This window comes from Ctenopharyngodon idella, chromosome 17 (assembly GCF_019924925.1).
Source record: "Ctenopharyngodon idella isolate HZGC_01 chromosome 17, HZGC01, whole genome shotgun sequence".
Lineage (NCBI taxonomy): Eukaryota > Metazoa > Chordata > Actinopteri > Cypriniformes > Xenocyprididae > Ctenopharyngodon > Ctenopharyngodon idella.
This window is the reverse complement of record NC_067236.1, coordinates 1,207,712-1,234,618: the sequence shown is the minus strand read 5'-3', so window position 1 is coordinate 1,234,618 and position 26,907 is coordinate 1,207,712. Positions and strand designations below refer to the sequence as shown.

At 38.3% G+C, this 26,907-nt stretch overlaps 2 protein-coding genes across 4 annotated transcripts; one reads left to right on the top strand and one right to left on the bottom strand.

Moving 5' to 3' along the window:
• Nucleotides 1-1,269: 1,269 nt before the first annotated feature.
• On the bottom strand, nt 1,270-18,708 carry rp1l1a (rp1 like 1a). 3 transcript variants are annotated; one of them, XM_051868994.1, is made up of 4 exons: nt 18,538-18,708; nt 10,462-11,119; nt 9,084-9,261; nt 1,270-8,798 (listed from the first exon to the last, which is right to left on the bottom strand). In XM_051868994.1, the coding sequence occupies exons 2-4, from the start codon at nt 11,095-11,097 to the stop codon at nt 1,993-1,995; spliced, it is 7,620 nt and encodes a 2,539-aa protein (XP_051724954.1). In that variant the 5' UTR covers nt 11,098-11,119; nt 18,538-18,708; the 3' UTR covers nt 1,270-1,992. The 3 variants fall into 3 exon arrangements, with proteins under 3 accessions (XP_051724954.1, XP_051724953.1, XP_051724955.1); XM_051868993.1 differs by lacking the exon at nt 18,538-18,708 and adding an exon at nt 17,150-17,320; XM_051868995.1 differs by lacking the exon at nt 18,538-18,708 and adding an exon at nt 17,150-17,320 and having other exon boundaries at nt 8,693-9,261.
• c17h8orf74 (chromosome 17 C8orf74 homolog) lies at nt 18,322-26,644 on the top strand. The gene is made up of 4 exons (XM_051868998.1): nt 18,322-18,431; nt 18,703-18,892; nt 19,554-19,951; nt 26,381-26,644. Exons 1-4 carry the CDS (start codon nt 18,387-18,389, stop codon nt 26,567-26,569), a joined length of 822 nt encoding a protein of 273 aa, XP_051724958.1. The 5' UTR covers nt 18,322-18,386; the 3' UTR covers nt 26,570-26,644.
• The last annotated feature ends 263 nt before the right edge of the window (nt 26,645-26,907 follow it).

Here is a 26,907-nt window from a genome sequence, read left to right as displayed (position 1 = left end):
TGCGCAGTCATCTGCCGGACTAGTTATTTTAGATTATATGGATATTTTTCTTACAAAAACCCATCGCTTAGCTTTAGAAGGCTCTTATTAACCCCCTGAAGCCGTAGGGATTACTTTTACGATGGATTGATGGATGCACGCTATAGCTTGGAAGAGCCAGGACATTTTTAAATATATCTCCAACTGTATTCGTCTGAAAGAAGAAAGTCATATACACCTTCGATGTCTTGAGGGTGAGTAAATCATGGAGTAATTTTCATTTTTAGGTGAACTAAACTATCCCTTTAACGTTAAACCTTCCCTGGCCTGTGGTTTCAAAACACAACACAAGGGGGCATTACATTGGGAAAATAATAAACACAGGCTATGTGAGATAGATGGTTTCCTGTAAATTTGCTGTAAAGTGCAGGCCAGTGTGACAGTCAAATGCACACTGCTGAATTATATATTTCCGCCATATTGACTAATAGCTGTACAAGATTAATGACTGATGCAAGTCAACCTCAATCCTCTCACCCAGCTAAAGATACTCCCAATGCAAAGGCAATGAGATTAGAATGACGCAAGAACTATTCAAGCTGCTGGACTCAAACTCTGCAGCAAGTTTTTGTACTTAAGTGTGTGTACCCACCAATATCACTGAATACATGAAGGACAAAACAGAAGAAGCATGTTGACAATGAAGAACATCATCATAATAAAAAAATAAATAAAAAACATGTTATAGTGGTGCTTAACTGTGCAAAACTCGCCTGTTAATTGTCTGCAATGTAAAAATCTGTAAGTCTGTTTTGTGGAATCATTTGTGTTTTAAGCATTAACAGGATAATGATAAATTATGCCTGAAACATACTGTACTGTACACAAGTACATAGTGTAGATGAAAACACTTATAGCTACACAAATCTGAACAAATTTGGCACCACTCTTTCAGGTTGAAAAACTGCCATGATGGAGGAACAATAAAAAGAATCTTGCTGAGCAAAACAGTCAAAGTTGATATGTTTATAGCCAGATACCTGTAGCAACACATGCAGTATAATGGCGTTTGGTGACAGTGGAATGTTTGTCACACAATTGTTCAAGCATTCTGCATTTGAATACTGAGCATGTTTCTGGCCTTATGGATGAGAGTTTAGAATAAACCCCGGACCCTAAACATGCAATAATAAGTAATCACTAAATATTATACTGCTGTTTAGTTTACTGTGTCGACATTGGCCTGTTATGAAAACAACAAATGATATTCTCAGAATTGAGCATTTATTAAATGTTACAATACAGTAGCAACATACAACAAACCTTGGTCAAGGATGCTTTAAGTACCACATCTGGCAAGATGTTTTATGATGTAAAATGCAGCATCAAGCACCACTTAGTAGCATAAGAAAACCTTTTGACTTAATAAATAAGTCATTTCAAAATATACAGTCATGGTTGCTGCTGAACTGAATGTCTCTCATTATAGATTTGGGTAATAGCCCATTCTTACACATCTGCAATTATATATTTTGAAATATAATTGTGTCATTTAGCATATGAACTACATGTAATGCAATGCTAACCTTGGTTGAGGTTTGGTTGAACAATGCATGTATATAATAATACTTTTAACATTCAGCACCCTGAGAATTCAACATTTATCAGTAAAATGTACATTTTTCTGCTATTGTGAGACTCTGTATATGCAATATTTCACTGCCTGTGTATATGATTCCATATGTTAAATAGAAGTCAATAAAAGTCTGGTCTCTTTAACTTTTTAACAGTTTCAATAAAATACCTTGACTACGTGGAAATATACAGAATTGTACAATATATAGTTTCGAAATCTCTTCAAAGTTCTCTTTAGCTGTTTAGATGTCTTTGAAATCAGATTAATTATCTTAAACATTAAATTCCCACCTAAAGAAACATAAGTAATCAAAAATAAAGTGCTTTATATGAGGGTTTTTCAAATGAAATATTTTTTTAATTGTTCATTGGACAACATTATTGTCCATCCTTTGTATTCTTTTGTTTACTGGCCCTGTTGCTTATTTTAGGAGACACTTGCCATTCAGTCAAGCCATTGCACATGTCCTTTTGGTTTCTTGGTCCATGTGGCTCTTTGTATGGTGGTTGTTTAGTAATCACAACCATGTTGTCTCCTTGACTTTCAACACTCTCCATGAAACTCTGAAGATCTTTCAGTTTAGCTTGCGCTGTCTGATTTGTGCAGTTCTCCACAGATCCTGGTTGAGATTCCATTGATGTTCTTGTTACCTGCTTTGGTAGTGTGCTCTCACAGCCATCATCAACGGTTTCATCAGATTTATCATTCTCGAAATCTTCCTCAACAGAGCTACATTTGTCCGTTTCATTTTCTGTGTCTCCTCTGACCTCAACCTCGATCTTTACCTTTGGCACATTGGCTTTTCCCTCAGGCCGGTCCTCGTTATGTCCTGTGTCTGATGTCCCATCGTCCTCTGCAGATACATCTTGGTTTCCATCAGCATTCTTGTCACTGGCAGACTCTTCATTTGGTGTCTCATCTGACTTTTCACCTTCAGTAGTTTCAGGTGTATAGTCTTTATTTGATTTAGATTCACTACCATCTTCTGCAGACTTGTCTTGTGTACTCTCTTCCCCAGTCTCAGTTTCTGCTCCGTTGTCACCTGATTCGGTTTCGTCACCAGTTTCTGTCATCTCATTCTCTTTTTCTGCCTTTGCAGACATATCACTGTTTTCTGCATTTGCTGCATCTCCCTTAAGACTGACTTTCTCCTCACCATCCTCTTCTGTATCTCCTTTTTCAGTTTCTTCCTCAACAAACTCTACTTCCTCTTTCCCCCCAGTGTCTGTCTTACCATTTACAACTTCTTTCACATGCTCACCTTCTTTCTCCTCATCTTCACCACCTTCCACATCACCAGACTCTCTTTTGTCATTTGTTTCCTCTTCATTTGGATCTCTTTTCTCAGAGTCTAAAGATACATCTTTGATGTTGTTTGCATTTTTGCCTTGGTCTACTGCATTGAGAGCACCATCTGGCTCTTCTTGATTTGCCGTCCCAACATTATGGCCTCTAGTACCATTATTCGTATCTTCTACCTCTTCATGAACTACTTCTAAGTTTTTTTCTTCTTTATCAACTCCACAAGTCAAGTTGGTTGTACGTTGTTCTTCTGGCTTTGATTCTAGAGGTTTGGCTGGATCCTTTTTCATTTGTAAAATTTTCCGCAGATCAAATTCCATCATAACTGGAGCCAAACTCAAAGCCTGAGCTTGCTGGACTGCTCTGGACGCCATTTTCTTTTTCATGCATGCATCGCATGGGCAGTATTCATCATCACTGCGTTGATCACTGTTTTCCGTACCTGACGCAGTGTAATTTTCATCACTCCTTGACATGGAGATGGACTTATTGCGCATGACCCGAAGACGTTTGCGTCGCTGCTCAGTCTGGGCCGTAGACTCTCTGGATAGAGTATTTCCCGGAGGTCTTGGACCCCTACCAGCCCGACTTTGGATTTTTTGCAGTTCTCGATTAATACTTAACTGAATCCGTTTGTGTACTTCCTCTTTCAGTTCGCTGATCATTGTATCGAGCATCTCGTTGTCATCCAAATCCCACCTCACTTTGAATTCTGCCATGGCATCTGCATAATGCAACATGAACTGCTTTTCTAACTTTTTTAATAAGCTCAGTACCCAAATGGGATCTGGGTCTTGTGAAACTCTTTTAGTAAGCGGAGCTCTCTGAACAGACGGTGGAGATCCTGAGCTTGTATTTTCTTGAGATTTCATTGTATAACTCTCATTCCCAGAGCTCTTATAAGAGGTTGTTTGTGGTGTTTGATCTGAATCATTCTTATTCTCACTACTTTCAACATCTTCTTTGTGTAATATGCCATTTTCTTGGTCTTCATCCAGTTGTGTATTTACTGGACTCCCCAGTACTTGCTCTGCAATGTCTGGAGTAACTGGATCTGAGAGAACTTTGGATGGATCTAAACATTCACATGCAGGAGCTGTAGATTTTTCCTCATTTTCTTCTTCATGTTTATCTTGGACTGAGGCTTCTCGTTTGGCAATTGGTGGTATTGTGCTTTGAGCTGTCTCTATTTTTTCTACTATGCCATTCACGCTACCTTTAACAGAGCCAGTGGAGCCGCCGCTTACATCAACCCCAGATGAAGACCGTGGGTTAAATTCATCCTCGGACTGATGTTCCTTTGTGTTCTGCTTCTTATGTTCATCCTCAGAGGGCTTTTGGAGCCAGAGGGACTGTAGAATCATCATGATTTCATTATATTTACGATGTTTTTCATTTTTAGAGTCTGAGTCAATCAATCGTAAATTTGCAAGGCAGTCCAACAGCCCTTGAGCAGACTGACTTAATTTTCTGCCATAAACAGGGGAGACTTCAGGTAAACTAGTGGATCTGTCTAGTTTTGGACCCAGTAAAACCTTCATGACCTGAACCGAAGAATGGCACTGCTTTTGTAAACTGTCTTGTTTGGTTAATGCTTCAGGGTTGGGATCTATTTCTTGAGTTTCCAATTGTGCTTTTTCACCGCAACTGTCATTGGTCTCCTGCTGAATATGATTCTCACCTGCTTGATCCTCACAAGGTTCCTCTACCTCAATTATACTTTCTGGTGCCTCACCTTTGTCCCTTTCAGAAGTTTCCTCAACACCTTGAGCCAGGGTCATATATTCAGTGAGTTCCACATCCATTTCATAAACATGGCCTTCAATGGGAATGTTCCTAAGCCAGTCATTCACAACTTCTATAGGGGAAGTGTTCGGTAAGCATGACGGCACCAGTTCCTTTTTGTTGCAATCTGATGAGTTGTTGACATCCTCATGTTTGCTCCTGCTGCTTTTTTGGCTTTTATTTTCTACCTTGTCAACATTTTTGCTGGAGGTAACTGACTTTGATCCTCTACTCACTGGTCTAGCATTATCAATAATATCTCTCAACAAATCTGCTGCTGAAAGTGCCTGAGATAAAACACTGTCACTTGAAGAATCAGGATGATTGTCTGATGCTTTTTTCTTGTTTGGCATCTGTTGTGGTAGACTTCTACATTTTTGGGAAATATCAGACATTACCGCTGAATTTGGCCTGGATGCATAATTTTTCACAGATGTTCTGTCTGATGTGGATGTTTTAAGAGACTTAACCATCCCCCCAGCATTGTCTCTGTTATATTTTATATTCAGTCCATTCATTTCCAAACATTGGGAAGAACATTTAGATATTTTATCACTCTCTCTAGTAGTTTGGCTATTTTTAGACATTTGAAGAGCTCTTGAAGAGTGTAAACAGTCACTTGCTGGTGTAGCTTTTCCAGAAGCTGTTTCTCTTTGGTCATGTTTTGAGGATGTTTCAGTCATTTCTGCATGGTTGGTGTTGTTGACAGCTTCACAATCTCTCTCTTTCATAACTGTATTTTTAGCACTTCTCTGTGAAACTCTGGAGGGTGACTTACTTCGTGAAGATGACAGTGACAGAGTGGAGGGCACTCTGATGTTGTTTTCATTTAACTGGCTTCCTGACTTTCTGTTCTTCGGTTCTGCTGACATGATGCTTTCAGCTGAGACAGGCGAGAGGGCTTGAACAGGAGTCTTGCAGTTCTTGTGATGAGACTTTTTGGGTCTGTCTGAAGTTGCAGAGTTCACAGACATTTCTGTCATTGGCCTTTCAGCATCCACTCCATTTACATTCTCTATCTTATGTCCACCATCCTCTGTGGTGGCAGACATGCCACTGATTGATCGTTCATCAAAGTCTTCACCCTTGTGCTCTTCTCCTAGTCCAAGAGAAACAGATGCTGTTGATGTTGGGCTTAGAGGCTCATCAAACTGGTTGCCTGAAGACTTAATGTTATTGATAAGAGATTTATCTGACAGTTTTGATTTTCCTGACAAGCTCTCCTCAGATTCATCTTTGGCATCCTCTTTTAGCTTCTCAGGATTCGTCTCTCTCAAATTACAACTTGAGGAGCTGTGACAATTACATTTACTGGATCTTTGGGATTGCAATGATACATTAGAACTTACTGACATCCCACTTGTTGCTCTGCTATTAGTCTTCTTAATTTTAGTGTCATCGTTTGATCTAGGAGATGGAGACCTCTTTGTCCTAGACAATAGAGAGGTCACAGTTAAGGCATTCTGTGTCATGTCTTTGCCATTGTCCATTTCCTGGAATGCAGGGCTCTTTGCACTGGATTTAACAGATCTTTCAGAGCAGGCATTAGACTTTTCTGAGGTCTGAGACATTGTGCTGGTAGCTCTCTTTGACTCGATTTTTGGACTTGCACATTCTTCAGGTGTTACATCATTTGGTACTGAGGTAACTGTGTTTTCTGAAAAGTTGTGGTTTGATTTGCAGGACTTACAAGACCGTTTAGATGCATTTGTTTTAACAGACATTGCACTGTGAACTCTTTCCGTAGATTTAGACTCTGTGAGTGAATGCTTTGAGGATACATTTGACTTTACAGAAGTTTTTGAGCAGTTGGACAGTGAACTGCATAGTCTTTCCCCTGTGGTTACTTCAGTTTCCAGCTCACACTGAATATCAAAAAGGCTGGACTTTGGAGTGGCTTTGTCTTGTAAGTCGCAACAAGATTTGACAGACCTAGTTGTTTGCTCTGATGCATGTGATGGATGTTCAGAAGATTGGTTTGATTTATTAGACATGGCACTAGTTGATCTCACTTCTTGAAGAAACTCTGTGTCTTGTCCACAATGATTATCTGACGTGGTATGATTTTGAGCAGCAGCACTTGCTGATTTATCACCCTGAGGATTAAGTAACTTTGATGGCACCTCTTTGAAATCATTTGGACTACAAGATCTAGGCATTTTAGCTTTCTCTGAATGTGCAGATTTTGATTTGTAGGATGTCCTCGATACAGCTGATAAATTTGAATGCGTAGACATTGGGCTGACAGCTCTTTCTTGGCTTTTTTCTTCAGCTTCATCTGTTTCTGTCAGGACCAAGGCTGGTGTGGGCTCTCTCTCTGAAATAATAAAGTCTGACACAGCTGACATTGCTGATGTGGCACTTTTGGTTCTTTCTTCAGCTCTTTCTGCTTCATTATGTTCATATTTCAATGATTTCCCAATAGAACACATTTCATGAGCAGAGCAGTTGGACCTTTTGGAGATTTTTGAAGTAGAAGAGGCATTTGAATTTTTAGACTGTGCAGACTCAGAGTGTTCCCGTGTAGCTTCCACTTCCAATGTATTATTAACAGCTTCACAGTTTTCATGAGCATTTGAAGTGGATGCAGCAGATTTGTTTGACTTCAACAATGTGGAATCATCTTTCACTGGATCATTGCCCTCTGGATTGCATGAACATACAGAAGACTTGCCAGATCTTCTCGACACACCTGACGTGGGACTTAAAGATCTGTTTTCAGCATTACCGTCACATATGTCCAGAGCATTTGATGCACTGATTCCATGGTTGCTTGCTTGGCCTCTAGATTTACAAGATGCTTGGCTATGTCTAGAAATTGTACTACAAGCCCTCCCCTCAGGCCTGTGCTGCTGACAAGATGCAGCTGAACTTGGGGTTATGGCTCCACAGTGACATGGATGGGACCTGGAGGACACTTTTGAAACTGGAGATGTTGTACTCATCCCGTCTGGCTCTACTGGTGCTGCAAAAGTGGTTTTATACTTTTTCAGCTTCAGTGAGTGAACAACACTGCTTGATTCTTTACTTGGAGGTCTAGGGGACAAATAAGATCTTGGTGAAGTCTGGTGGCCACAACAATGAGCACATTTGGGTTGATCATCGCTCTCACTTTGAGACCAGTCTGTTGCTCTTGAGATGCTTGGAGGCAGGTCATCATAATCATCATCCTGATCTTCCTTCAAAGACTCAAGCACATTGGATGAGTTGCTGACTGCAGAAATCGGACGCTCTTCCATGACATTAAAGACCTCACAATGTGGCATAGGAGAGATTTCAGGTTCCGTATGAGAACATCTACTTTTAATGTGACTCTCACAGCCGTCTTCACAAGATCTCTTGCTTTTTGACATGATTCCAGCAGATGATACTTCACTTCGATTGCAGCAACGACTTACTGCACAGTATTCTACTCTGGTGTCCGCTTCCTCCATTGTCTGCTGAAAGCATGAGGCCTTTTCCACCACATGCTCAGTGTACTCCCCACTGGAGCGAGAAATTGTGTGTGTACTATCCACTGATGACTTTTTGCGTACAACTCTGTGAGATGATCCACTGGAACTGGGTGATTTGCAGGCCCCCGGGTCTTTGTGCATGGGGTTTTTCCAGATGTCATACTCTTGGCAGTGGTTGCAACAGTTCTGACAAAGTGTCTCCTCAAGATGCTTCTGATGCAACTTTGATGCAAAGGCTTCATCAGTCTCTTCAGATGCAGAGATGGAGTCTGGGTCTGAATACTCAGCTTTAGCTTGAAGATAATCACTGTCTTTTATGGAGCCAGAGTCATTCACTTTTGTGGCTGACTTTTTGATCTCGGTGGACCACTGGAGAGTCTCATCGTTGAAGAGCCGAAAGCGAACCTTCATCTCCACAGAAAGGCTGCCGTCTTTGTTAACAAGCACTCTCTTCTCAATGTCATCATTCACTACAACTTCTTTAATGTAAGGACAGGAGCTGACGCAACCGGACTGTCCTGGTGTCATGCATAATCCATTCTGATAGGACTTTTCTGAAGAAAGAGAGAATCTTGTAGATCTATTACTGGAGTCAGATCTTGGATGGATAATGCTTTTCTTTGTCTCCAGGCCAAAGTTAACTGTTAAAACACAATAATAGAAAAAATATTAATTCATTAAGGATAATAACATATTGAAAATATGCAATAAATAATGAGGAATATTTGAAACAGTTTCTTGATTCACCAGCGCTGATAATACATTAACTGCATTTGAGTTGGAGGTGGATTGTTGTTTCACCTTCATTCTATTATTAGAGACACGTGGGTAGATGGGTTGTTAATCACTTTAATGATTCACCTAAAACAAATAAATGTAAACAATATTTAACCTGAACTGTAGACACAATAAGAGAAAATATTTACCATTCTTTTTGCTTTCATGACTTTCACTGCAGATACTAGAGTGAGACCTTGTGCCCATTCCTGGAAGCTTTTCATCTGAGAGCTTCTTTAAGCTTTCCATGAGCAGCGGTCTGAAGGGTTCTCGACCCACACAGACCAGCACACTAGGACACTGCATCAGACTCTGAATGTTGTCAATCTATGGAGAGCAGTAAATAGACAAAAGACATATGAGTCAAATCCACTTAGAGACGAATACTTACGATCACTGTCTACATAGGCAGCTACCTTCTAACATCAACATTTTAACTGAAATTTAACCTTATTAGTGACTGATGCTAAACACAGTTTCACTAAATAGACTCATTTTAGAATTATGAACCCCTAAATCATCAAAACTCAAACATAATGGTTCTCTCCAATGACAATAGCAGCATATTCATTTATGTAAATATGTAAATCAACCAATTAAACACAGAATGCTTACATGATAAGAAATAGTTAAACAAGTACTTAGAATTCTGGAGTCATTTATTCATCCTCTTAATATTTGTTTAAACCTGTATGACTTTCATTAAACACAAAAGGAGATGTTTTGCAGAAAGTTATTTTACATACTACTGTACATGAGCATTGCATGGGGTTGTCACACTCCAAAAAGGACAAATATGTCATAAAATTTGATATAAAAATTTATTATTTGCTGAAACTCTTGCCCTATAGTGCTCAAATAGTGCATACATGCATTCAAACATTTGGTTATGAGACACGCAAAAACCATCGGCAATCAATCAATACGGAAAATGTGCATGAATGAATCATTAGCAAACAAGTCATATGGATTGTTTTTTATGGTGCTTTTTGGTCCTTTATAGCACCACTGGTCACTATATATATGAAAAAACAATGTACACATACTTTAATTTCTTCTTTTGTGTTTCACAGAAGAAAGAAAATCAGTAACACTTTATTTTAGGGTCTTTTAACTAGTTGCTTTTTAGCATGCATCTTACTAGAATATTGGCTGTTTATTAGTTATTATTAAGCACATATTAATGCCTTATTCTACATGACCTTGATCCTGTTCTTAATCCTACCCAATACCTAAACTTAACAACTAACTTACTACTAATAAGCGGTAAATTAGGAGTTTATTGAGAGAAAAGTCCCCTATACTAAAGTGTTGCCAGAAAATCATATGTGTGGGGAACAACATGAGAGTACGCAAATGTTTTTTTGGGGTGTTTTTTTTAATCCCTTTAAGATGAATATTAGATTAGTATCTAGAACAACTTTTATTTCCCAGGGCTTGCCGTTCTGTCCTGACCTGACACCTGCCTCCTAAAATACTTGACCTGGCTAATTAAAGAATGGCTGAAGAAATGAAATCCTCCCTGACCTTGCGTCCCTCCAGAGTGTAGAGTTTCTTGACATGACACTGCATGAGTTCTGAAATCTCGTCCATGAAGACGCGAAGACTTCGAGCAGTTCGTCTGCTCAGAATGATGGATCGCCTAACAGCAGGGTCATTGTTTTTCACTAGAACAATTCTTTTGGGGTGCCGATAGTGGTGCTGATGTCCCGAGGGGGATTCCTCAGGTCGGGAGGGCTTCCGGCGAGGATTATGTGGGTGGTTGTGGTGGTGCCAGACTGCCAGCCTCTTCCCTGCAGCTTCTATGTTGATTGGCTTGACGTAGCGGCGATCAGAGCACAAGTAACAGCCTCCGTCCTCTAACTGCTCTAAATGTTTAATGCTGTGGGTGCCCCTGGGGGTCGTGATAGTACGCACACCAAAAGGTAGAGGAACCTTTTGGGAAAGGTCATCCAATAAGGCATCAAAGCATTTGAAGCTGCGTTTATGGATGGCCATCTTGACCCCTTTGAACTGAGCGTCGCCACTCTTGTAGAAGGTAATTCTTTTGGCTGAGCTGGCCGCTTTCACGCTGGAGCCAAAAGACGATGTTGGAGGATGAGGAAACTGTTCATTTTGAAAATGGGTATCGGCGTCAAAGGAGCCTGGGGCTGCCCTCGGCATCTCTCCTCCACGTCAATTCAAACTGTGGGGAAGAGTATGGAAATGTGAATGACATTATCGGAAACTCGCAATCAACACAAATTACAAATTCAAACCCATAAAGAGAAAAATCTTTATAAAACATACATTTAGAGAGAAACTGATTAAATGGAGACCCTAGTAATGTCTCTGTTGTAGGGTTTGAGAACAGGTTTCAACAATGTCTCAAACTGTGCTCAGTTTTGCCAAGAAACCACAGTCTGTAATCAGAATATTTAGTCTAAACTAGGCTTGTCAAAAGTACCGACTTCAGTACCAAGATGATACTGAAATTTTAAAAATGTGATGATAGCACTATTTCCCCCTAGCATTTTGAGTGCTGTTGAGGGGATTCCTAAACATCTCTGATTGGCCACTGTGTTCACATGCTCAAAAGATATGTCTGTGATTAGCTACAATGATCACCACTTCAAAAACATGTTGTAAATAGATATCTTTGAGAGTCTTTACAGAGCACTTACACAGAAACAGTACAGACGGGAGTGTTTGAAAGCAGGCGGACCCATTTGAATTCTGCACAGAATGCATTTTAAATCGATATAGAGGAGATTAGGAGAAGAAACAGTTAGAGATTAGAAGAAAACTAAAGCTTTAGCTCAACGGCTCTGGCCAAGCTGTGATATAAACAAAATGCTATTGGCTATTTTTAAAAAGGGGCGGAGCTGTTCGATATGTCCCGCCCTGTCTTCCTGTTTCAGTTGAAATTATGTCAACACATTGAATAATGCTGCGTGTTCCAAGGCACTTCAGTGAGCCTTTAAATGAACAATATAAATTAAGAACCAATATATGTTTGCGTTGCTAAGAGTGGCTGCTAAGGGTGTTGTGTAGTGATACACAGAACCATTGGGTGAAGAGGTCATAGCCATGTTTTATAGTGAATAAAACACAGCTATTGACCAATCAGAGTCAAGGACTGGAACTAACAGTTTTATAATCAACTTTACAGCATGATGTGGAGGCAAAGAACCACCTTAAACTTAATTGCAATCTAGTCATGCCATGAGGACTTTTCAACTTTTCAGTCAAACTTGTATTACACTTTTAAATGACATGTTGTGTAGTATAAGCAACAGTAAAATTATGCCCCAGTCCAGAAGTTAATCTCATGCACTTTGGGAAACAGTTACAGACTATAGCTTAAATTGCATTTAGCTCTTAGTCCTTAATAGGTACTTTAATCCAACATTTGAGAAGAAGTTCAAGAGCATCATCTCTGAGCAAAATTTGTGCACAAAATCATTTCATGTGCATCAAACTGAGAGCAAAGACAGTTTAACCAGATTTCTTATAACAAATTTTTTTTTTTTAAATAAAAGTGTACCTGGAGGTAGTTAATAAAAAAATTATTTCATGACAGCCCAGATTGAATAAAATGACACTCTATGTTCTAATTATAAAATGTAGACAATTGATCGTTAGTTGTGTAGCCAGGCAGCTCAATATAAAAAACTATAATATAAAATATATATAATGTGAACAATATACTTACATTTTCAGAATACATTATTATATCTGATGCTAAAAAACTGTATAAAAAAATGAAAAATAAAAATAGAATCTGACTATACAGAGTAACGTTCCAGGTAGCATCCAAGCACACGACTGCTACAGGGACACAAGTTTACAAGCCCTCCCACAAACGGTCTGGCCACTAATCAGGGCACTTTGGCAGCTAAGGATAGAACGAAAAGCTTCTCTAATCATCTTGAGATTTCACTGAACTCTAGGGGAGCGTCAGACACATGACAGCGACACCAGGATTGCATAAACAGAGATGCGCAGAGCTACGAGACGTCTGCTTTTTGACCCCTGATGGTCGGCTGTTTTATTCTACAGACATGTCATTTAAACAATGATGCACCAAACACAGTGACTGAAAATACATCTGCTGTCAAATTCACTCCAGTTCACTACTGCTTATATCTGCTGACTGGCATAACATGCCACTCCTGTTGGTATATTAATATTAAACAACTACAAACAATCAAAAACCACTATCCTTATATTGGTGAATCTCACAAATGTCACACTTGACATCACAATGCAGGGCTGCACAATTAATCGAATTTCTAATCATGATTACAATTACAGATGCCACAATTATGTAATCATTCAAAGATGCAATTACAAAAAAAAAAAAAAAGTCCACTTACATTATTCAAACAGATTTTGTTGTTTGCTTAAGTTTTTTTCCATTGTTTTAATTTTAATTTTAGTATAACATTATAATACCATGCATATGTTTACTTTTTTATGTAAAGAAGAAACCAAATCAATGTATAGTTGACATTTAAGGCTTAATGCTATAGAAAAGCAATACAAGTTTTTCAGAAGAGTGATTTCAGCTGGTTTATTTTCATATAAAGATAAGGATTTGCTTCAAACAGTTGCTTATTAGCATGCATATTACTAAGATATTGGTTGTTTATTACAACTTATAAAGCACATATTAATGCCTTATTCTGCATGAACTTATTCTACATCCCTTAATCCTACCCAATACCTAAACTTAACACCTACCTTACTACTAACTATTAATAAGCAGTAATTAGGAGTTTATTGAGGCAAACGTCATAGTTAATAGTGAGAATTGAACCATAATCTAAAGTGTGACCCAATTATATTTTTAATGTTCTTTCATTTTACTTGGGGGTGAAATATACCCTGATATGGTCTTTACATGCTTCATGAAATTCACCCAGATCTGACTAACACATCAGGCAGTTTAACCTAAAATGTTGTATCTGTAATGACAACATAGCAGACTTGCACTCTTCATAGAATAATTGACTGCATAGTAAATATTTTGTGTAAACCTTCCTTATGGTTTGAAAATTAATGCTCTCAATAAAATCTACCTGGTACTTAATTCAAATGTATTTATATTCTGTTTCAAAGGACACCTTGAGATGAAAGTAAATGTGAATAGTGCCTATAGCTGCCTATTCTCTCAGAATCCTGCAATGCCGTACTGTAAGCATATAGCACTTTGAACATTATTTTAATTTGTAACAGGAGTAAGTGCAAGACATTTAAAACTAGACATTTGTCTAGACTGTATAAAATGATGAGATCTGATGCTTGTTGTGCATGTTTAGGTGTTGTCAGTGGTTGCCAAGACATTGCTATGCAGTTTCTAAAGTGTTCTGAGTGGTTGCTAGGGTGTTCTAGGTGATTGTTTTCTGGCGAAGTCGTTTAAAAACTAAATTTTACCATAGTGTAACAGGACATGAGTGATTGTTGCTCACTCTAGCACTGCCAAAGCACAGGCTTACTGTAATCTCAGGAAAAGACAGCACATCCTCTGTACTCTTAAGTGACCCACTATTACCCGCAAGCTAAAGAAACATTAATACGGATGTTTTTATAGGTTCTGTGTTTGATTCCGATGCTGCCAAATGGCACAGCAAGCACAAAACCCCTTTAATTAGAGCAAATTAATTACTAAACACCTCTGAGAGGTGTACATATATATTTGACACTAATTATAAATCTCTAAAGGTTAAATTAACGGTTGAAAGTGCTACACATGATTTCCACAATTAGTAAGTGAGAACTTGGCAGCCCATTGGGAGAAACCTGCAATACAACGCTGTCAGATTACTGAGACTGAAGCAAGAACGTTTAAGACTCATGGGATATGTGTGAGAAGAGGGAGGGGACATGAAACAACTTCACCAGATCTAAAATACAAATATACACTGTAAAACCGAGCAGTGAAATTAATTAAATGAAATGAGTTTGTTTCACTCAAATAATAATGAAAGTTCATTGTACTTAATAGAAAAAGTTGCGTGAACTCAAAATTTGATTGTAGCAAGCTGAACTTAATATGACTGAGTTAAGTTGCAGCAGATTTCTAATTCCCGGCATGAAATGCTGAAATTAAGGGTTATTTTGTGTGTTTTTGCACAAGATTAACGTAGGTAGACATAAGTTAGTGTTTAATGTTGTGTTATGTTGGGATTTACAGGAGGTTCTGTTATGTTAGTTTTATAGGGTCACCATTGTGGTGAAGAGTAGAGCCTGTGGTTAGGTTGAGGATGGGCTGCAAAACTTTAAGGACCATATATACTGTATGTTGTCGATTATACATGCAAGTATATAATAACGGTCTTTCTGATAATTATAATAGCATGTGTTATTTACTATCTATCATTTAAACATGATATCTGAATGTGATGTTAATGTAAATGAACTTTATGTAATTAACATTATGACGAGTGGGGCAAGGCTGAGAACAATGCTGGTGACGTGATTGTTAATGAGAGACACTTGTGCACCACACTGGCCTTGCTCCCCTTCCACGGCTCTCAGCCCCGCCCCACTTGTTACAAAAATTTTAAGTTCTACTAACTTAACAAAATGAGTTAGTTTACTTAAATGTTTTGAGTATTCTGTACTTGAGTTTTACAGTGCTCCTGTTCTGTCATCATTTTGTGCCAATGTTAGGTTTTGCTTAGTATTATTTAACTTTATTACTTTGAGTTTGATTAACTTAAACCATTTATGGCAATCAGTTTCCTCAAACCATTTAAGTAACAATATAGTTGTTAAGACTTAGATTAGATTTGTTTCAAACTGAATGAATAAAATAACCTTAAAATCTTTAAGTTGAGTTTACTCTAATGATTGACTAAACCAACACTAAAATATAAGTGAATTTAACTCAATGTATATGAGTTTACAGTACTCATGCTTATTGGTTTTCAACTTAAATGGTATACAGCAATCGGTTTCCTCAAATGGTTCGAGTTACCATAACTTAGTGGGTTTTACAGTGTTCATCTGTTCAGTATCATTTCAATAATTAGCAAAGAACTTAAAAACTGTGTAAAATGATTCCATAATGCTACTGATAGGCCTATAATACCAAGATCATTAATGCTTACTTAATACTTAACAGCACTAAGAGCTGCTAGATATTAGTCACTTTTCAACATAAAAAACTTGAACATTCTGAAATTAGATAATAAAAAGAAATGCTTTATATAATACGACAGCTACACTCATAGCATTTGTAACCACTGGAAAGTTTGACATTCAAAGCAATGCATCAGCTCATCTGCTAATACTCATCATTGTGAAACCTATTATCTGCTCTCACACAAATAAATACTTCAGTCCTTAATCCATAATTGCATTTTTTTTTTAGCTCAGACCTCTTAGTTCACACTGCAAAAAAAATGACTTTCTTCCTCTGTATTTTTGTCTATTTTTTCCCAGTATAAATATCTAAGCATTCTTAAATCAAGGCACATTTACTTGAGAAGAAAAATTAATTATATTGAGTTTCGTCTCTGAAAAATAGATCAAAATTAAGCGAGTTTAAGCTTAACACAAGAACAAATATCTGCCATTGGGGTCAGAAAAATAAACTTAATTGAAAGGGGAAATGCAGATATTTTGGTAACACTTTATTTTAAGGTGCATACTTACATATTACTGCATGTACTTACTATAGTAATAACAGTAAATTATGCATAATTACAAGTAACTAACCCTAAATCTAACCCTAACTGTAACTCTATAGTAAGTACATGTAGTTAATTAATATTACTCAGTACTTGAGTAAGTGCAGTGTAACTACGTCACCTTAAAATAAAGTGTAACCAATATTTTTCTTGTTTTAAGCATAAACTCTCTTCATTTTGATATATTAAGTTTTGATTTCTGAAAATTATAAGTCATTTTTCTTTTAAAGTAAATGTACTGAATTAAGAATTTCTCAATATTTGTACTGGAAAACAAGACAAAACTACTAAGTAAGAAAATCATTTTTTTCACAGACAGCATGTTCCACTAAAACCATTGAGCTAAAACAGACCTTTTTATTAACCAAACATGTTCACAGAGCCATGTTGATTCTCTGTCCTAATTCCACACATTGGCTTTACCCTGTAGGCGCTGGTTCATTCTCCTCGACTGCCAAATCCTCCAACACCAAACCTTCAAGGGCTGTCAATACTTTTAAAGTAATCCAGCTAGAAAATTCAACAGGTTTTCTTACAGAAAGGAGTGCTCCTTCCTCCGGCTCACACAGATGAGGATGAAACAGGCACTGTGTTTGAAAGCATGACGTTCCCTCCTGTGAAGAATGTCACTTTTCATTCGTGACCATGCGAACCACGGACATGCCACAGCTGCATATTGTCTATCCACAGTCATTCATTCCATTAGGCTAATTATCACAGGCAGACCTTCATCCAGAGAGGAGGAGGAGGAGGAGGAGGAGAAGTGGGACTCCTCTGAAAGAGGATTATACTGTGTGGCCATCTGTGCCAAACGGAATTAACTCTTAGCTCTCCAAAACTGAGCTGTTGTTCATAGTTTAGACATAGAAACACAGAAATAGAAAACTATTGGCCTGCGCTGACCAACAAAAAGTTACACTGCAGATGTTGACAATATGTACGTTGTCATATTAGTGATTTTTTTCTTAATATTATGAAATCAGATCCAATATTATTATCATAAAATTACTGAGGCAAATATAGTATGCAATATTTATCACATTTTTCATCATATTACAAAAAAAATCTAATATTGTTCTTAGCATAATATCAAACAATATTATGATTAATTATATTAATTTTACATTATGAACATTATATATAATAAAATATTATTAATATAATATAATATTGTGGCGAATTTGTACCAAATCATTAAAACAAAATGACATTTTATCACACAAAACCATTAAAAACAAACAAACAGAAACATTATGATATGTTTGGTTTTATATACAAGTATCATGCAAATATGACATTAATGATAATCAACATTAATAATCTTATATTTTATATGTCTTTATGGGGACAAACATATGAATTAAATTTCAATGAAATATATTAATCAAATGTATTAAATTATGAATATTGTAAAAGTGTAATAAAAAGTGTAATATAATAATACACAATGCATACTGTAGCTATATATAATACAGTTAACATTAATATCATAATATTGTTTGTTATGACTTGAGCAAATATTGAGTCAAATGCGTGCAGTTTTATCAAATAATTAATATTAATAACACAATATTGTTATGTCTAAAGTTTACACTTGATATAAGCTCGAATGCGTGCAGTATTATCAAATAATTAATATTAATATCACAATATTGTTGTCGAAAGTTTACACTATATATATAAGCTCGCGTGTGTTTAAACAGAACATACTACATAGAAAGTACTGTAAGTCTTCTGGGTTTCCATGGCAACAAACACAACAGCAGTCGTCTCATGATGGCCTCCGTACACACATTACAGGAGATCTCGAGGATGAAGGTAAACCTTCAGCTATTTGCTTTTGACTAAACCACATTCTCACACAAATAAACGCAATTTATAGCCAACTTAAAATAAATAGTGCGAGATATATTGTGAATCTTACCTGCGCACGAACTTGTTGATAGAGGCTTAAAACACGAAGCAGATGCGCGTGATGCATCCAAAGTCACGATACAGTGTATCTATCATTCACCGTGAAGGACGTTTGTGCGCATTAACACGCAGCAGCTGTTGTCTTAAACCTCATTTCTGATGTGTGTTGTTTCAGAGGGATGATGGTATTGAACGTCTGAGCATTTGTTTTCACTGGAAAGAGTTTGATGGTGACGATAAACGACAGTATTTACATCAAGAGTTTGTGTATGAGAATGTGATGTTAGCAATTACAAGAGGACTGTCGTGGTCAACAGTAGCACAAGTGGCAAACATCACCAAAGAACTCCTGCCGAAACTCAAAGGTGGGCCATTTAACAATGTCAGTTTTGGTCCCTTTTGCTCCCTTTTGCTGTAGCTAATGCTTTTGATTATGCCTAGGCTTAGGCTAATACTTGTTTATCACGTGATCACAGGGACGCCCAGAAATCCATGCGCTCGTCATTTTATGTTTTGTTGTTCTTAGCGAAATAAATGTTACACGAACACCTTTATTTATTAATATGTTTTCGAATTAATTGTTGAGATTAGGTATCTTTGCATGTACTGTAATTTTGTGTTAAGTTTGATGGTGTCAACCTAATTGTGATGTTACACCCTTAACCTTTAAATACATATTGCCAATCTACAATTGATATCGTTACTTATTTACATAAATCAATCAAATTATTTTTGATAATTATTATAATCAATTATGCATCTTACATCTTTGTGCAGTTTTTCTCTTTCCCAGTTTTTATTCACAAAATGTTTCAGATGGTATCACAGATAGATGCTTTATAGAGAGATATGTAGTTAAATGAGTAGATACAGTACATAGAAATATCTTTTAAACATTTTCGTTCCTGGTCTTAGAAAAAAACGTTGCTTTGTACAATGACTGTACTCCTAAGGGAATCTGTTTATTATCATTTGGAGTTTTTGAATAATAAATGAGACAATCTTTGCTTTTAATACTCATATTAGGTTTGAAGACATCAGATGTCATTTGCCTCATCAAGGATCATTTATCACAGATAGAGCCTTGTCTCTCCGCTGCCCATCATGCTGTTCTCCTGGACTTCATTGTGAAAACATATGTTCCTCATCAGCGGCTTTATCAGGCATTTTTAAACGGTGAGACTGGTCTTAAACACATCAGCTGCCAGCTTGAGATTGAAAGCCCACCTCATCCACAGCCCCTTTGTGAGGGTACAGACGCTGTGGAGTGGGAACAGCAGTGGACTCTGAAAGACCTGTGTTTGGCTCAGTATAGAAAAGAAGCAGAAATCAAGGAACTCAAAGAGAAGGCTGAAGCTCAGATGATGGCTACGTTGCAGACCAGTTTAAACAATCTTCCACATGAAGACCAGATGAGCAAACAGGTACAAAATATCAGCTATTTACAGTATAAAGACCCAAATTTGCTTGGATGTTCTTCTTACTGGTCTACCCCAAAGTCTCTGTTATGGGATTAATGTGGGATTTTCCCACCCGTTTTAACATTCACCAGGCAAAAATAAGTATGGTTACTTTGGAAAGTAAACAGAAATTATCACAATTACTGTTTACTTTCCAAAGTAACCATACTTATTTTACTTATCATACTTATACTTACTTGCCTTAGTAAACACCACAAACAACTGATGATTTATAATAAACAGCAGAAATCAGGGAACTCAAAGAAAAGGCAGAAGCTCAGATGATGGCAACATTACAGGCCAGTTTAAACAATATTCCATATGAAGGCCAGATGAGCAAACAGGTACAAAATATCAGTTATTTACAGTATAAAGACTCAAGTTTTGATAACTTGGTGGTTTCTTACTGGTCTACACCAAGGTCTCTGTTATATTCTCATATCTAGAAATTGCTCTAGAAATGTTACTCTATGGGATTTTTGTTTACCGGCCTAAAGTATGATTGCTTTGAAAACTAATAGTGATGCTTGCCTTAGTAAACACCAATAAATGATTTATAAGTAGAATTTATCAACATTTCATTTACATGTTCATCAAAAGGGATAAATGTCAAGTAGACGGATTGTTTGGACAGTGTCTCCGAAGCAACCAGAAATGTAGTTTCCTGCTCAGTGGTGATATAGAACAGGATTGTGATCCTAAGTTGCCCTGTAGCTGTTGGCACACTATTACCTTTTGAAAAACCATCAAAGTAAATCTCCAAGCTATTGGCAAGTCGCTCTAATGCGTAACCGCAGGGCTTCCACCAGCACTGACCTAAAAACTGTATTTTGCAAACTTTGCCATTTTATAAAACAATGTGAAATGTGAAGGCTGTAATAATTCATACTGACAGAACTAACAAAGGATTATTTCTGTTGCGTATTGTCCTATGGTTATCACTCTCATACTGAAGACATTCTGCGTTAGACTACTTCGCGCTTAAGGAGCTGCAGGCTGTCAGCAGTTACCAGATAAGATGGATTAAAGGAACACCGCTCTGTTATTTAACCTAGTTGAGCACAACAGCCTTGGCCACTTTTTCAACAGCTTTGGTTTTTCCTATAAAAATGAACACATGGACTAAGACTTGTGGCCTCTACATAAGAATAGATCATTGCTTAACAGCCTCAGAGCTTGTGGTAGGTCTGCCTTGAAAGGTTTATATGCTGTCGCTGAAAATCAGTTTCTCTGTGAAGAAAATAAATGGAATTTTTACTTCTGATAGTCATGGGCTGTGTCCTAAATCGCACCCTATACCCTTAAATAGAGCACTACTTGAGGGGACAGCCATTTGTAGTGGTGTCGGAAACCACAGTGGACATAATCAAATGCACTCATTCAATCCCACAGTGCACTGCAATAACAAGTGTACAACCGACGTATGCTCAACGGCTAGAGAATACCTGCACTGCGAGTGTCGCGCACTGAATGAATTCCCGTGTCTGACCAGAAGATGGCTCCTGAATCATCCATTCATCCTTTTACAAACCACTGGTCTGCTTTTCATTACTACTGGAGTTGCCAGTTTGCTAAGTTTCAAATGGTTATTAAACAGCATGCACAAACTATGCTAAAGTGGCAACCCTTCTGGTGCACTCAGTGTCCGAATTCACTCACTCGTTTTCATTTCCTCCCTCAAGTGAACTATATTAGTAAACTAAATGTTTGTTCAAACCAAGAACAATAACTATAACGATAACTTTATTTGTGTCCACACCAGCGAATGATAATAGTCTGTTTATATAAGCTAGTGCACTGCTGTTTCAAAGTGTGTACATGTCATTGAACGTTTTTGCTGTTTTTGTTGCATTTACACGGCTTTAACCAGCAGATGTCCTCAGCATGCTATGTTTCAAGTGAATAGCTAGTGTAATCAATCTGATCTAACAGTGAATTTAGAGGATGTAGTCAATATAGTGGAATGAAAGAAAAACACCTAGTCTTTTTGACTGCAACTTTAAAGGAAGCAAGACAATGTTGTCAAAACTAGCTCTGGATACCTTTAGTAATTTTATATTACACTGTTTGCTAACCTGGCATAATGAGCTCATCTCCATTAATACTTCTCACCACTTATTACTGTCACAGTTTCCCTTTGTTTGGACTTTGTGTTTGTTTTGCACTATCTGTCTGTTGTCATGGACACTATTGTGTTTCGTTATTCAGTTAATTATCCTTATTTACCTGTGTATGTAAGTTCCCTTGTTTCAGTTCAGTGTTGTCTGGTCTCGTCAATGTTATGGTCATGTTTGCTTGTCTGCCAATGTTTGGATTTACCTGTGGATACTATTAAAGACTGTCTTGGATCTTTATCTTCTTTGTCGTGTGTGTTAATACAACCAGACCATTACAGAAGACCAGACCACAAAGTGATTAGCGGTGAAAGTTTTTTTTTTTTCCCCTTTGTTTTCTCCTTTGTGTGTTCGTTTTTGGACTTCCCCCCTTCATGGATCTCCCTGCTGTGCAACTCCTGTGCCTTGAACAGGGAAATCGCTCCCTCAAGGAATATTTAACAGATTATTTGAATCTTGCCCATCAAACCACCTTCCCGGACGACTGCTTGTGCTCGTTCCAGCTCGCCGGCCTCAACACCACATGAGCACAGTTGTCCAGGGAGCCGCCTCGAGGGAGCTTTGCCGCATTTGTGGAGTGGGTACTGGTTTCCTGCGGATCAGCATTCACTGTCGAGGACACCTCCAGCCCTGCTCCCAACCCAGTGCCCAACCCAGTACCACCCCACTGTGAGAAACGACAGTACATGCCCACCGCAGATGGAAAGACACCTCGACTGTGATATCAGAGCCTGCGCCTGAAGGAGCGATCGAGCCTGACATCACACCCGAGCCTGAGGGGACCCCGTCTGACCAGGTGTGCGAGCTGACTGACTCATCTATCATCGTGGGAGTCCTCGTGGAGTACGAGAGAATGGAAGCGAGCCCCGCCCACCCTCCCGCCACTGAGAGTGAGTACTGCCTGGACTTTATGGACAGTTTTGTGTATTTGGAGAGTCAAATTCCCTGTGCCCCTTGATCTCGTCAGAATCGGATTCTTCTTCGGTCCTGTTAACCCCACCCAGCCTCCCTCTCCCACCACCTCTCCAAACTGCCCTTATGGATTTCATTTTTTTCATCAGTCTGGGTCGTTTGGCAGGCTCCTCTTCAGCCCTAAGCCTCTCCTACCACCCAGTAGGGTTGGGCCAATAGACAATGGCTTTGTCCATCGCCGATGCTGACAGACATCATGATGTTGATCTACAATTTTTCATTGTAGACCTCGCCTAACCCTACCACCTAGTCATTGCTACCTCCCAACAGTCCCTCTGCTTCACCTCAGGCTCCTCTCAGTGGCGTGGCTACCCCTCTGGGAGCTATCGCCGCCTGGATGCCAGAAGCCCGTGGTTCCGCCTTCAGCCTCTGAGAGCTTCCCTCCACCTCAACCCATCTCCCTGGCTCCTGCGCCTCCACTCCTTCCTCCCTCAGCTCCAGCATGGACCATCGGCCATTCGGCCTCACCGGGCTCCGTCGAACGTCGGCTCCACCTGAGTCAGACATCGCCACACCTCTGCTGTGGACTGTGGACCCCTTCGGCTCCGGAAAGCTCCGCCCTCCCTTAGGCTCCGCCTCCACCCTCGATTGCTCCAGCTCCACCTCTGCCCTCCAGATACCCACTTTCGCCTCAGGGGGTCGTTGCTGCAGCTTCGTCGCGGCCGCCTAAGTCTTCGGTCTCTCTCCACCTCATCGGCTCTCCGACTGCGCAGTGGGCTCCACCTCCATCATCGTCGTCGCCAAGGTCACGTCTAACACCTTCACACCATGGATCCTCCCTCCAGTGATGCAGCGCATTCCTGTCTGTGACCTGGGTCTCCATCTGCACGCCCCTGTTTAAGGCCACTGTCCTGTTATACATCCCCCTCCCGGCTCTTCGCCCTCCACCAAAGCCTCCTCCAGTCTGCCTGTTCTCACCATCCTTTCGCCCACTCCTCTTCATCCATTCGCCATCTCCTCGTCCACCTCCAGAGCCCCACACTCCTCTCCTCATCTTTTCTTTCATGGCGCGATGTCATGCCTTCTGGGATGGGGCAAACTGTCACAGTTTCCCTTAGTTTGGACTTTGTGTTTATTTTCTGTTGTGTGTTGTTAATTATCCTCATTTACCTGTGTTTTTAAGTTCCTTATTTTCAGTTCAGTGTCAGTGTTATGGTTGTGTTTGCCTGTCTGCCAATATTTGGATTTACCTGTGGATACTATTAAAGACTGTCTTAGATCTTCATCTTCTTTGTCATGTGTGTTAATACAGCCGATTGTTTTCCATGCATCCATTTTCTTTAAAGTATCCTCGAAAAGGGGGTTTAACTTGTCAAACAGTGGTGGATTTTTCTGGACCTCGGCGATTAACTTCTCCACAATGTTGTCTGCCATTTTAAATGTGCAAGCCCTTAAATTTTAATGTGATTTGAGCGTCTTCCGGTTCGAAGTAAACAAGCTGGACGTGACACTCATTAATTCAACAGTTGACAGTCATTCGAGATTTAGTGATCCAAACTTGCGAACGTTTGACCTTTACTTAAAGACTTAATATTCCAACATCAATATTTGAACAATGTTTTACAATATAAAATGTTACAGTAACAGTAATTAATTTTTGTCAGGAGTACACATCAATCATGCTGAACCTAACTGATATTTATAGTCACATAAAAAGAGAACACATACCTATTCAGTTGCACCTGCTTCCATTTATTTGCGATCACAAGAATGCACAAAACAGCTCTAGGCTTTTAAATCCAAAGGCTTCAAAATTATGCGATGATTGCAATCTGAGGAGGTTTGAGTGATCTCTCCATCTCTCTATACTGATATCCTTTCAGCCAGAGCAACAGAGGGAGCTCATGAGAAGAAAATAGGAGTTATAAGTTATTCGAGTTAACCGGAGTGTGTGACAGATATGCTGATGCATTAGTCTGATATCAACAAAGGCACAGGGAAGAGACAGATAAAACATTAAACCAAATAAATGCACGATTATAATCATATATGAGTTGTCTACGTTACATGTGTATTTGGCATGCACTATAGCACGCTCGCCTTTGACTCGATAGTGGAAATGCATCAGTAACAGGTGAAGTGCAGACAGCGGGTTGTTCATTTATTGCAGGGCCAGGACACTCTTGTAGTCATGCAGCAGCACTTTGGTGGAAGGTCAGTAAAGTAAGGACAGTTAAGGGCACGAAAATTGTTTATTGTATTGTGATATTATTAACTAATAAATGTACTAAACTGAAATGTGTATTACAATATATTGAATAATACATAAGGAATTGCTGCTTTTCATATATTGAAGAATATGTGACAATATATTTACTAACATATCATAATGTATGTAATATAGTGCATGTATATTACTCATGTATAAACACATATATAGAGAAATATATTATGTAATACATTTCTTACATTTTATAATTATTTACATTTGAAATGTTTTATATTTTCAAGCTATTTAACAAAAGCACAAGCACACCTGCATGTACTAAAGTATTTAGCAGAGAGTCTATCACTGCACTGAAGAGCACACAGCCATTACTTTTTAAATAAAGTAATTATTAGTCTTGATGGCGTCCGGCCAATCATCAACCTAACCATAGGCTCTACTCTTCAGCACAATGGTAACCCTAAAAACTTAATTTAAAACTTTAAATTCCAAAATAATACAACATTAAACACTAACAGATCTCCCCCTATATTGAGTAAAACACAAAAAATAACACTTAATTTTAACATTTACTGTTGTAACCACTGATCGTAACTCATTCTGTGAATGTGTGTATATATGTGTGTACAATACATTCGCATTTATATGGGAACATGTAGCCTATGTGCAATATACGTACTCAATAAAGGATAAAACTTTATCAATATTACATGTAATGCTATGTTTGTCCTAATTTCTAAATATTTTATATGTATCAATATATAGCCATACATGGTCAATGCATATATTGCAGTATATTGAAAAATATAAGCACTAGTTTCCCATATATGGAAATGTATTATGTAATATATTGCATTCTATTTTGCAGTATATTCCCATATATTTTTGTTCTGTAAGGGATGATCCCTAAGGGTGACTGCTTACCTTGCTACTACAAAACATAACAAATGTGAATATTTGTCTGATGGGAAACAAACTAAAGCAAACAATTGAGTTTTAGTAACTAATTACACAAATGTTCCATTATCATCTTTTGTAGATGAGGCTTTGGTGCTTAATGAACTCCTTGGGAATAAAATGAAGGATGAGATCAAAGGATTAATCCCAAAAATTTTCTTTGACTCATATTCTCTCCTTTAGGAGGTAGAAGAGCTGCTGCGCAGTTTTCTGCAGTCGCAAGGAGAAATTATAATGGAGTCTCTGATGAATGAAGCCCGTCTCACTGAGAATCTGCTGCAGATGAAACTGAGGCACTTCGCAAATCAACCTGTTTTCCCTAAGAAGCACAGTGTGGCAACTCCTACAAAATCAAAGAAGAAGGGAATTTAAAGTACAGTTCTATAAAAGTTCTATATTTTGAGATTCATGAAATATAATAAAAATAAAGTTTGATAATAAAGCCTTCTTAATGTATATGTTGAGTGAACTGTGTGTAGAGGCCACATCCACAATGCAGCTAATATGGTTGAATTCCAACCCAATTCACTCATGTTTACCAAATGGAGTAATAAATTAGGAGATTCTTGCCCACATCTAAATGAGTTCCTTAAAATTTGCAGTGGCCATAGAAAACCAGCGACAGCTCTGGTTTTATTGACTGCATTTCATTAAGCATATGAACAGTTTGGCAGTGACGTTTCACTACTTTTTTTTTATTTTTTTTTTAT

Coding starts and splice junctions, on each gene's coding strand:
- c17h8orf74 (XM_051868998.1), top strand. CDS start 18,387: ATGATGGCCTCCGTACACACATTACAGGAGATCTCGAGGATGAAG. Junction 18,893..19,553: donor ACTCCTGCCGAAACTCAAAG/GTGGGCCATTTA, acceptor TACTCATATTAG/GTTTGAAGACATCAGATGTC. Junction 19,952..26,380: donor AAGACCAGATGAGCAAACAG/GTACAAAATATC, acceptor TCTCTCCTTTAG/GAGGTAGAAGAGCTGCTGCG.
- rp1l1a (XM_051868994.1), bottom strand. CDS start 11,097: ATGCCGAGGGCAGCCCCAGGCTCCTTTGACGCCGATACCCATTTTCAA. Junction 9,262..10,461: donor ACACTCTGGAGGGACGCAAG/GTCAGGGAGGAT, acceptor TGCTCTCCATAG/ATTGACAACATTCAGAGTCT. Junction 8,799..9,083: donor TCATGAAAGCAAAAAGAATG/GTAAATATTTTC, acceptor GTGTTTTAACAG/TTAACTTTGGCCTGGAGACA.